A 13,176-nucleotide genomic window follows, 5' to 3' on the forward strand; every position below is an offset into this window, starting at 1 on the left:
GGTTTAGCTGATTATAGCAATACAAATATATTGTCGCAGCTTCCTTGCATGTATTATATCATGAGTCCAAGTAGGTTTAACATGCCTAGGGTCTCACAAGGCTGAAATCAAGGTATCAGCTGGCCTGAACTCTTTTCTGGAGGCTTTGAGGAAGAATCCATTTTTTAGCTAATTTTGATTATTAGCAGAATCCTGTCCTTTATGGTTGTGGGACGGAGATCCTTGTGGTCCGTGCTGGCTGCCCAGTTGGAGTTTCTCTCCACCATTCGAGGCAATGCTCTCAGATCCCTTGTGTGTGTTCTTTTTTATTTTAAAAGCCACCAATGGTACATTGTTCTTGTGCTTTGAATATGAACTTCCTTCTGCCTTCTGCTAGAGAAATCTCCCTATTTTTCAAGGGATTTCAGGATGATATTAGGCCTATCCAATAGTTTCTCTTTTATTTAACTAAAAATCAACTTTATTAGTTGATGATGACTTTATTATGTCTGGAATATTTTGTCATTGTCTTAGTCAATTTGGGCTGCTATGAGAGAATACTGTAGTCTGAGTGGCTTAACCTATAAACATTTATTTCTCACAGTTCTGGAGGCTGGGAGGTCCAAGCCCAAGGTGCCAGCAATATTGATGTCTGTTGAAATCCCTCTTCCTGGTTTAGACAACACCCTTATTGCTATATCCTCACATGGCTGAGAAGAGGGGAGGAAAGAAGGAGGGCAATTGTGATTGAGGGAGCTAGCTTTCTTGTCTCTTCTTTATAAGGAGACTAATCCCATCATTGAGTTTTCCACCAGTATGCCTCATCTAATCCTAAAGTTCTCACTCCTAAATACTACCACACCAAGTGTCAGGGGTTCAGTATATGAACTGGGGGAGGACAGAAACCTTTAGTACATAGTAGCCATATAATTTAACACAATCACTTGTGTGATATCTTAGCATATTCGTGATCCCAGGAACTAGGTTAGAGCACACTGAGGAGAGAGACATTTTAGATATCTAACAGGTGCCAAGACTTACTCCTTTTTATTTTCTTTTTTGTCTGAATTGATCAAGAAATGTGCCATATACAAGAATGGTAAATGTAAGGAGAATAACAGGTTTGGAAAAAGGAAAAATAGGAAGAATGACATTACTTGGAACTGCCAATTAGAAATTCAAATGATGCTGAGGAGCAGTCAGATATACTGACATGGCCCCAGGAGAACAATATGGGGCTGGGAATATAAATTGGAGAACCACCAGTACATAATTATGGGAGATCACCTGGAGAGAGTCAAGATGAAGAGTACTGAGCAATGCAACATTTAGAGATCTGGAAAAGGATGAGATGCCATCCAAGGGAACTGAAACAGAGAGACTAGTGATGGACTAGAGAAATCAGGAAAAAGTGACAGCACCAGGGAATTTGTTAAAATTGAAAATTTGGGAGCTTCTCCCCAAACCTACCAAATCAGAATTCCTGGATGGGGTCAAGCAATATATGCATTAAAAAGCCCTCCAGCTCACTCTGATACATGTAAGAGTTTGAGAGCTTTAGTTGTTTAGATCTCTGGACCAGGACAGAATGGAGATAGGTAAGTCCTCAGTGTCCTTGCATCTCGAAGTGAGGTCCTTGACTACAGCAGCATTCTTTGTGAGGTTGCTAGAAATTAGGGGACAGAAGACCCCAGATTTACTGAGCAAGAGTTCTCATTTTTTAAAATTTTTTTAAGAGTTCTCATTTTAATGATTTCTACAGGTGGTTCATATGCACAGTAACATTTGAGAAGCACTGATCAGTGCTACATGATTTCAAAGTTATAAAAAGACAATCAGGTGCAAACAGACACACACACACTCACACACACACACACACACACACACCTACAGATCACATACACCATATAATGGATGTTTTATTTCATTTAAAAATAATCTTTCAGGTGTGCCTGGGTGGTTCAGTTGGTTAAGTGTTTGCCTTTGGGCTCAGGTTGTCAGCTCAGGGTCCTGGGATGGAGCCCCACATTGGGCTTCTTGCTCGTTGTGGAGTCTGCTTCTCCCTCTCCCTCTGCTGCTCCCCACTGTTGTGCGATCGCGCGCACTCACTCTCTCTCTCTCAAATGAATAAATAAATAAATAAATAAATAAATAAATAAATAAATAAACTTTTAAAAAGAAAAATAAAAGTAGTAAAATAATATCTCAGACATGTTTTACAATATATAAAGTCTTTAAATTCTTAATAATTTAACATAGATTTCGTCCAAATTTCTGAATGCTTAAATGGGACCAGTCTATGCCCTTTGAAGACCAGGAGAAAAATCTCTAGCTCAGACTAGGGGAGGAACAAGCCTGCAGTTATCAGTGTCCAAGATGAAGGTCATCACAGAGTCCACTGTGCAAATGAAAGTTCTTTTTCCCCATCCTCGTTCTGAAATATGAAAACCAGTGGAGATTGTGTAAAGGCAAATTACCACACAATATTTTGTACTACCGGCCTAGTTTTAGATAAGCAACTGAGAACTCTTTGAAGAGGACAGAAGATTACATAGATTGCTTCTTCATTTTTAAATTGGATCTCAGCCTGAAATTAATCTGTAAATACTTCATTTCTTAACACTTTAGATTGGCTCCTTAAAATGTGTTGCACATCAAATAAGATTTACTACGTTCTTTTGAGACACAATGCAAATCACAAGTAATTGAGAATAAATCAGGAAATTTCGATATGTGAATGAGTACTTAATAAAAGATATTAAATATAATCAAAAGAAATGGTAAACTATAAAGAAAGTATGATCTGTAATAATGTAAATAAGGTGTTTCATATCATGCAGCTTGGTCAAAATTTGGTAGTTAATTTAAATAATCAATAACCTTAGACGTTTACCATTCAACTGATTGCAACATCAAATACTAATAATGGCTAATAAGTAAAATTATCAAAGATAATTTTCTTTTCAGCAGTTAGCTTTTGCAGGTGAGAAAAAGGCAGCTGATATTTATTTCATGCAGAAGAAAGCTAAAGATTTATAGAGAGTGCTTTCCATTCTTTGTGAGCTATAAAGTCTGTCCAAATAGCAATATCCTCTCCCGCAGAGAATCTGCTGCTTGGGCTGGCCATGTGTTATTGTATTTGGACTGTCTCCATCTGCAAATGTTGACTTTTCATCTGTGACCAAGGAAAAAAATCTGTATGAGGAATGTGTAAAACATTTAATCCTTGTTTACTTGTTAACCAAAGGTTTTGTCAAATCCTGCTGGTGTGGGTTTTTTGCATTTGCTTGTCAAGGTGACTGTAGGTGCATTCATAATGTAGGGTTTAAATCTGAACTATAAGTTAAAGCTCTGCCTAAATAATTAGGTTTTTACTTAGTTTTAGAAATCTAAATATTTGTTCTAAATACAATTTTATGTTCAAAAACCTAAATATGACCTAAATAATACAATAATCTATAGAAAAAATTGATTTACAATTCCTTTGCTCTAATCTGGGGCTTCATATTAAAATGAAAATAACACTGAAAAGTTCGATTATCTATGGCAAACCACAGTGGTTTTTGATAAGGGAATATGAAAATGGTAGAGATCATTCATCAAAATCTAGTCTCCTACTTTCAATTTATAGATGAGAAACTAGGAGCTAAAATCTCTTAAGAATCTAAAATTACTTTCACAACATCCATATTAATTCACTGTTTTACTGTGGTTTCAAATCTGTTTCTGTTTAACTTAGCTATTGATGATGAGCATGTGACCTGAGATTTCCAAACTGGTTCTGATTTTAGATATTCCGTCTTTTGAAACCAACATGAGAGCAAACAAAACCTGTTGAGTGGATGAATGAAAAATATTTTTCCCATAAGTATACTCAAATTTGCCAGATCTGTTTTTGGCTTTAGATTGCCCACATAACTATGCCATACTATGTCATATACCAACCTCAGTTCATGGTAATGGAATTTATTATACCGTTTGATTGTTTTTCTGTATAAGAGCAGAGTAATAACTGATATTTATTCCCACATGACATTGAGTTAAAAATTTGATTTGGCATTGTGTAATGTGATCTGAAGTAGAAGTATCAAAAGGGAATGTGGGCAATGCTGAACAATTTCCTCTGTTTTGTCATGCCAGCTTTCACATTTGAAATTAACTATTACCATATTTAGATTGGAACCAAATTAATTGATTTTTTAACAGCAGCTCTTCAATGAATATAGTAAGTGATGATGGAATAATAGATAGGAGAGGTGCCTAGCAAATTAATTTATCTGACATTTTTTCAGGTCCCTCCATATTTACATAAGCATTTAGCTTTAGCTTTCCACTCAAAGTAAGCCACAAGAATGATAGGAAATTGTTAGGCTGTTACACTTTGCCTCAAAAAAAAAAAAAAAAAAAAAAAAGAATAGAAATATGGTGAAAATGAGCTTGTAAAAAATACTAATATTTTTGTATTGGTCTTCTCTTAGAGATGCTAAAATTAACTTCAAATGTGGTTGGATGAGAATATTTGTTGCCCTGAAATTTTATTACGGGAAAATTAAGGCAAGGAGCAGGTATGAAAAGTAAGATTTTTGTCAGTATATTAATAACAGCAAGTGCAAAGCAAAATTATAGGAGCTTACATAAAATGGAAATTCCTTTAAAACAAGTAAAGAAATATCATCACTGTGCCTAGAGATCTGGATAACTGCTTCAGCAAATCCAAATCTGTGGATGCGTCCTTCACAATAAGGTGTTTAGTGATGCAGGACTCTGAATACTACATTCCTGCTTTTGTAAAATCTTGGGGAAATCAGCAAAATTGGAACTTAAGAACAAATGTTTTGCATAAAAATAGTGATATATGTTCTTACCACAAAAAAAGGCCATTATAACATGAAAATCAAATGTGTTCTGCATGGAAGAGGTATTTTTCTATAATAAAAATTGAACAAAATGAAAAATTGAGTGAGATGGGATGAGTTTGATCCCAAATGATATAAAAATGACTTATCTCTTTTGCAATTCAATTCTGGCAGTCTGTTTAATCCTATTTTACCCAACAGTAAAAATTCTAAAGAAAATTCTTTCACATAAAAGGCCAAATCTTCATATAGCATGAAACCTAACCAGAAATATGAAAGGTCTCGTGATTTTTTTTTTTTAAATATCAGTTTCAAGCTTTGGAATTAAAAAGTTTCAAGTCATCAGGTTGAAAAGTACAGGGAAGACAGGCCATAAGGTACTTGCTAATTACAGCAGTGAGTTAATCAATGAAGTAACAGTTCTGCTTCTGGCTATAATAAAATGAGATCAAGACCCATTCAACTATCCTACCATTTAAGTATAGCTGGAGATCCATTAACTTGGATAGTTTCACATTTTAAACTCACGTCTTTAAAAGTCAGCAATTCAAACAGCTCTCTGACAGCTGTTGACGCCTAACCATAGAAAAAGTATTTTGTTGGATTTTGAGTGAGAAGGTGAGCTGTACAAAGGTGGAGAGGGAAATACATTGACACCTGATATAAATATTAACTGAGACAACCTTCAAGCTTTTGGCTATGTGCTTTTGTATTTGCTTTCAACATTTAAATGTAGAGACAGATGGCTTGTACGGTTTTATCGGCCTTTGTGTCTTTATACATTTAAAAACCTGGAATGATAACCAAACTCGTGGATTGAAGATTTTGAAAGGGAACAAATAATTTAGGTTCTTTTTTTAAAGTCAATAAATGTTTCAGTATTAGAAAAACCATGATGGTAGATTTTAATTATTTTGAAGAGAAAGGAAGCACATTGCGTAATGCCAAAATTGTACAAAGTAGTAATAAGCAGTTTGGAATCCTGACTTGAGTCCAAAATAGATATTATATAATGTAGCACAAGTAAAACAAGAAAATAAATAAAAATATGGAGAAACAGAGAAAACATGTTCGTGCACAGACACACACATGTAAAAATCTTAAGGCATTTATTAGGAATCCAGCACAGTGTCTAAAACATGTGCTATATGATAGTCAGTAAACATTATTTTAGGGAACTTATGAATGAAAAATAAATATAATTAATGTCAGCAATTAAGATAATTACTTATAGTGATAATATTAAAAATAATCATGGTCAAAGATAAAGAGCGATATTTTAGTGAATATACTTTTTGCTATATTAGCAAAAATTTCCTAATATTTTAAATGCTATATATTTGATGGAGAATTATAAATTATTTTTAATTGTATTATAGAAAATGATAATATTCAGGGGCAACTTGGGTGGCTCAGCGGTTTAGCGCTGCCTTCAGTCCAGGGCATGATCCCGGAGACCCGGGGTCGAGTCCCACGTTAGGCTCCTGCATGGAGCCTGCTTCTCCCTCTGCCTGTGTCTCTGCATCTCTCTCTCTCTCTCTCTCTCTCTCTCTCTCTCTGTGTGTGTGTGTGTCTATGAATAAATAAATAAAATCTAAAAAAAAAATCTTAAAAAAAGAAAGAAAATGATAATATTCAATATCAGTGCTTAATAAAGAAGATTTTTCTCCTTTCAAAAAGTATAAAACATTTCAGTCATTGTTTCTAAAAATGAAGGAAATGAATTAGAAACTCTTCCGTGTTTAGCATGCTTCCTATTATAAACTTCTAAAGAACAGGGACTGTCAGGACTTTTTAAAATAAAGTGTTTGCTTTTTTTCTTTCTTATCATTTCATGACAACTTGGAAGCATTGCTATTTCTCCAAATAAAACTCATGTTTTTTTTGTTGTTGTTTTTGGTTTTTGTTTTTTCCTATCAGGGCAACTGCTGGTGATTATATAAGGGCCCAAATTAAAAAAAAAAAAAAAAAAAAAAAAAGAAAAGAAAAAAAAGAAAAAAGAAAGAAAGAAAAGAAAGAAAAGAAAAAAATTTCCCATTTGATGTCATGCCCTAAAATAAAAACTTAACAAAGCATAAAGCAAATTATATTTTCCAACAGTGCAGTTCAAGCACACAAGGAAACTGATACAATATAGTTTTGTTTTGTTTGTTTTTTCTTTAATGCTGTCTTCACTCAGTTCTGAGGCAGTGGCCAGAACTTGATCAGCTCCACTTCTTGAATAAACCGAAACCACACACTACTTCCCCTCTAGAGTTCTCACACTCCTAGGTCATCATGCACCCTCTCTAATTGCCCCTGGGGTCAGGTACCAGATTACCTGGGACAGCCTTGATGCATTAGAATTTAAGAAATTACTCAAATTAGTCAATCCATGGAGAACCAGGAAACTAATACATCCCACCCTATTTGCCACACATAAACCCGTTTAGAGCTATAAATAACAAAAACTTTAGTCTTTCATCTGAATGTTGTATTGTGTTCCACTCAGTGGTGGATCTTTAAATCTTAAACAACAATCAGGTACTGAAAGACTTACCTAAGAATCAACAAAATGTCTATGAATCTATTTATACATTTTATCTAAAGCCTTCAAATTTATTTATAAGAATAAATCATAAGTACAATTCTCGAAGAGCGATAAATATTCAATGGAAAGAAACTTTTTTTTTTACTAGTCAAAGATTTTATAGAGTACACATAAATTTTGACTGTAAATGTCTTCAATTGTCAATTATCTGTAAGAGGAACTTTCAGAAAAAGGTAAAAATGATAAAACAGGGAACAAAGTCCATCTCACCTTGTAAAGAGACAAGCCTTCCTAAATCAGTTAACTGGTAATGACACCTATTCATTCCTAAGGCCATTTTTTTCTTTCTTCTTTGTTCACTGCTTTTAAAATAATTGTTTCCCAACATAAGCTGAAAACTATATGAGAACATGTTGACATGAATTTTGTTCACTGCTGGTACAGTGTCAGCATATAGTACATGTTCAGTAAATATTTATGGAATAAATAAATGTTACCAGTTCTGAAAAAACTACATACACTATTTGTTAAAATGTGTCACTCATTGATGAAGACTTAGGGTTCATGTATACTCACACACAACACACACACACACACACACACACACACACTTTCTTAATCTCTGGATAATATTCTTAATTTGATGAGAGGGCAATGAATGTTGAATAAAGTTATTTTTAAAATAATCTTGCAGGGAAGCCTGGGTGGCTCAGTGGTTGAGCCTCTACCTTCCGTTCAGGGCATGATCCTGGGGTCTGGTATTGAGTACCCCATCAAGCTCCCCGAGAGGAGCCTGCTTCTCCCTCTGCCTATGTCTCTGCCTCTCTCTCTCTGTGTCTCTCATGAATAAACAAAATCTAAAACAAAATAAAAAAATAATCTAGCATATTATCCCTTCTTTATGTATTCTTTTTTCTTTTTAAAGATTTTTATTTATTTATTCATGAGAGACAGAGAGAGAGAGAGAGGCAGAGACACAGGCAGAGGGAGAAGCAGGCTCCATGCAGGAGCCTGACGTAGGACTTGATACACCACTGTACCACCGGGGCCGCCCCTTCTTTATGTATTCAATAAAAACTTGCTTCTATTGATATTTTTAAGGTAGCCGATTATTTGTTTTCCTTTGGAGGTATCAACAACAACAACAAAAAAACTTAATGGTTCTAGAAAAGTATAAATAAAAGGGTGAAAAAGCCTCAGCTAGATTACACATCAGATTGGCAATTACTTTATCTCCATTGATGTCTTGAAAGGAGTGAATATACTTAACAGAGAAGTTAAATAATTCATTTATTATCTGTCACAAAGTATTGCTAGACAAAAAGATGTGTTATTGAAGCTTTTGGTGTGATGTTTGTGAAATCAGCATCTTCTATTATAATTACTTAGGGTCTGCCTTTAAGCAGAGGATATTTTTAATTATTCCTCAGAACATTTTCAACCTCATAAATTTTTAATTAACAATTAACATTGTTCATAGATCATCACTATTGCTTAGCACTATGAGGAATCAGAAGACTTGAGAAGTCATTTTTTTCCATTAATGGATTTTAAATATAGTTGGGATAAAACAAAAATAAGATGATCCTCATGAATGTACAAAACCTTACTCAAAGGACAAAAGTATCGTTAAGGCAAGATTTGAAGGATCTCTGTTAGGAAATTTGTCATTCATCAATGAAAGGAGATCTGTAGAAATCTTTAAGGTACATATGAGCTATGAACTGGTATAGTTATGGAAGTTAGCTGTGGTACTTGGGAAGCAAGCTGACTTTGAAAGAATAAATTAAATGAAAACAGGAGAGGCAAAAAACATTTACCTGTGATCTCAATGTAGAGCATGGATTGGTTTAAGCGAAATGTGTTAGTGGCCACGGAGTCAGGGAGTACACCAAGGTGAACCTAAAAGGGAGAAATTAGTTTGAACTTTTGAAACATGGGCAGAATTCGAAGGGCAAAGAAAGGCTTATAGAGAAATACAAATTAAATATACTAGGAATGTAGTAATCATTGGAGATTTGTGAGAGAAATAGTATTGAATAATGAACGTGTGTTTAAACAAAATAAAACTGTTTGCTTTTGAGAGGATGTGAATACAGGTCACATGAGAAGGAATTTTGAGGTTATTCTAACAAGAAGAGTTTAGATTTTTAAAATGACGAAAATTTGAGTTTGTAGGAAACAGTACATTTTAGCCATATTGCTTTTACATCTGGTGTCCATTGAGATGTTGCTTGTGTTTTGGAGTCTCAGGTATTTACCTTCAACTTTTACCTATTTTGATACGTGTTTTTCCATATGCAAAGAATAACTGGACAATTAGTAAGATGAATAGATGTTCATGTTAAAATACCATGATTATTGGGCCCTTAAAAATGTGAGTAGTGCTAACTTGGGTTTTAGCAAAGACACGCATTCCAGTTGTTTGGTATTTTAGCCTTGATGAGGCAAACCTACAGATATGTTTTCTTATTTTCTTCTACATTTTACCCTGATCACTCTCTATTTTTAAAATGTTCTACACCTCAGCCATTCTTGCTTATCCACTTAACCTCATTTGTAAAATCAATTCCTAATTTCCAGCCTATCACTTATGGCTTGATTGTTGAATCAAGGAGAAAAGAACTAAACAAAACAATTTTTTCCCAAATCATCTGGCTGTTGTTTTTCAGTAAAAGGCTAATTTCCTTTTTTATATAATCAGAAAAGGGTTAACTTTTGAACTCCTGGTTAAAATATATGTTCTAGATGGCCTGCTAGTATAAACAAACTAAAAAAAAAAAAAACTCCAGTTAATAGATATATGTCTATGATGACTTTTTTCCCCCTGAATATTAGATTCCATGAGATCCAATTTACAACTTACCTAGACTTTCACTCTAGTGAAATCTGGGTTATTTAATACACTTAGACATATAGAAAATGGTCTAAGCTTGGAAGGAACCAAATGCTGTCTTTGGATGCAAATGACTGTCTATTTACTTGGATTTCAGAATGCTTACAGCAGACCAGGTGTTCTTTTAGTGACATACAAGCTAATTAAAATATTCCTTAAATTATTTTTGATTTTTAAAAATATTGCCCAATTATTTCCAGGTAATTTCATATAAAATTAATGTTTATGTGGAAAATGATATTTTATATGACCATTTAGAGTACTTATTTTTAATATTATATTTCAAGTAATACTTTTGCATTTTGTTTTTTATGGAGTTGTACATTTACACCTTTTTCAACATCACATAAAGAATAAATTCTTTCTATTTTTCATAATTTCTCATAAATAAGAGCTTTTTATCGAAGATTAGAAGATAAATTGGAACTATACATATGCCATACAAAGAGTGATCAGAAATGATACAAAGTGGGTATGGTATATCTGTTTACTCGTGTCTGTTTCTAGGTGTATACGAAGGCATAAGGAAAGAGAATTCTTCAATGAAGAATTTGATTCCTTCTGTTATTCTTAAAAGAATTTGAATTCTTTGAGTTGCTTAACTTATACTTTTCACCAATGCACTTTTTCTCTAAGGAGACAATTTTACATTAAAATTCTAACCACTTTCTTCTCTTATTCTTTCTGTCTCTTGCCCTCTGTAGATGGGCCTTTGGGTCCCCGAGGATTAGCTGAAGCTACAGAGATGTGCACTCAAGAGTGCTTGGTTTTGGGTCACTCTGATAATTGCTGGATGCCTCCTGGCTTGGGTCCATATCAACACCCTAAATCTCCTCTCTCAACCTTTGCACCCCAGAAAGAATGGGTCAAGAAGGACAAGCTTGTGAATGGGCACACCCTTACCAGAGCCTGGAAAGAAGATAGCAACAGGAACCAGTTCAATGACCGTAAGCAGTATGGCTCCAATGAAGGCCATTTCAACAATGGCAGCCACATGACAGACATTCCTCTGGCAAATCTGAAGTCTTATAAGCAAGCAGGAGGTACCATTGAGAGTCCGAAGGAGCACCAACTCTAAAAAAAAAAAACAAAGAAAAAAAAAAGGCTATCTGGGACCTAATAACTTTAATCTAAATAGACATGCTAATACCGTGTGTGTCAGAGCTTTATGTATTCAATAGATCTCTATAACTATGCCCCTTTATAGCAGGGATATCCATAACTTTGTGTTAGCACCATGGAGGATACAATATTTTATGACATAAAAGAGAAAATAGTTCTACTAGCCATGTGATCTTGTTTACTAGAATTGATTAAACTCTCCAGAGATCACTCCATTGTGCAAATATCCTTTTTTTTTTTTTTAATTGAATTTTTCTTTTGACCCTGGACTGCTGCTATGAACAATAGAATATGCATTTGGAGAGTAAGAAAGTTCCATGGATTAGAGTGACTGACAAACATATCCAGTTAGAAACTTGTGCTCTTTTTGTCTTTGATTTGTGCTGGGACTGCTATACTTGACATTATACTTCAAGCGAAACTTAAAAAAGATAAGCATTAAACCTATCGTGCTGTTAACAACGTTAGTGGATACTTGTAAGTCAATCAGTGTTAAAGTATTTGTAAATAGAAGCAAGTTATTATTAACAACTTTTGTGTACTTACAACGTTCACCTAAAAAATGTTGTAGCATAATTCTGTGTTTTCTGGTTGCTTCTTCCCTTTTTCTTAATTTGCCCCTTTGCCTCTTTGTCGTTATTTTTGTTGTTTCTTTTAGTGAGGTGTTTCTGCGTTAGTAGTCTGTCTTGACACACGTTGTTCAAAGGATCTCAAACACTTGTGTTTAAAAAAAGGTTCTGGAATCTTGCTTCTTTTGTGACATCTTATGGCGCTAGGATTCTGTAAAAAATAAAGCTAAAACAAAAACTTTATATAAAAACAGTACTTCTGCAGAAGCTTGGAAATTCAGAACCGATTTTCTTGACATCCTTGTTTTCAAAGTAGGCGAAAGTAAAATCACTTAATTAGTAGCATTAAGTGCGAAAGTAATGGGAAAGTGTTATCCTTCAGAAAGTAATATAATATCCTGTACTTGTCACTCATACAAAACTAATGTATCAAAATTAGCATATATTGAAGAAAAATTACTATTCAAAAATAGTTTCAACTGGGCAAATGTGTGTCTACAACTTTGTTGAAATGGCAGAGTTTGTGTTGATCCTCATATACGATAATGTTGTTGTAACACAAGTGTTAGACCATAGCCACAAAATATTTAATGTGTTGTGCCTTCATGATGTAACAGAACATTCTCCAGGTAGGCTAGTTGGGGGAAATAAAGGGATAAATCTCTAATTATTGCTGTTTAACTGTTTGTTATCATAGTCGGTCAATGCCTGGCAGGTACCAGCATCTTGTCACTTAGGTCAAACCAACAGAGTGACAACTAATGTTAATAAGATCTCAGTTGCACGTGCAAACAAATCCAAATTCGAACATTCTTAGGAGGTTTTTGTTAAGGCATGACAGATGATTTAAACAAATAAATAGCATGCAACAAAATGTCTTTATTGAAAGAAGTGAAAGTTATCTTAATGCCACGGTTCAACATCAGTTTAAAAGAAAAAAAATAAAATAAAAAATAAAAAAAAAGGTTTGCTAATCTGATAGTTAATTTGTTCTTACCAAAAATAAAATTACTTTGTAAATAGCGATTCACATTTTTCCACAGTATAATGGAAAATAATGGGTAGGGGTGCATTGCTTATTGCAGTACATTTTTGTCGGTTTGTGAGGGGTGTTTGATGACTTTGACAGAATAAATATCTAAACAATTATCCTTGTTACCGCTTTGCCAGTTCTACGTTATTTACAATTATTCAGCTCTTGCAATAAATGTTCTGAATTCCTGA

General features: G+C 34.1%; 1 protein-coding gene and 1 long non-coding RNA gene across 7 annotated transcripts in view; one reads left to right on the forward strand and one right to left on the reverse strand.

Annotated features, from left to right (window-relative positions):
* Window positions 1-13,176, forward strand: part of PCDH9 (protocadherin 9) — an 885,615-nt gene extending 872,439 nt beyond the window's left edge. For all 6 annotated transcript variants that reach the window (XM_072782836.1, XM_072782839.1, XM_072782837.1 and 3 more), the window contains one exon: window positions 10,966-13,176. In XM_072782836.1, the coding sequence (XP_072638937.1) occupies window positions 10,966-11,339 (374 nt within the window). In that variant the 3' untranslated portion in view covers window positions 11,340-13,176. The remainder of the gene's footprint in view (window positions 1-10,965) is intronic.
* Window positions 1,879-12,115, reverse strand: LOC140608038 (uncharacterized). The gene is made up of 4 exons (XR_012009983.1): window positions 11,930-12,115; window positions 11,165-11,335; window positions 9,186-9,267; window positions 1,879-2,097 (listed from the first exon to the last, which is right to left on the reverse strand). It is a non-coding gene; the product is annotated as an uncharacterized lncRNA (long non-coding RNA).

Source organism: Canis lupus, chromosome 17 (assembly GCF_048164855.1).
Source record: "Canis lupus baileyi chromosome 17, mCanLup2.hap1, whole genome shotgun sequence".
NCBI lineage: Eukaryota > Metazoa > Chordata > Mammalia > Carnivora > Canidae > Canis > Canis lupus.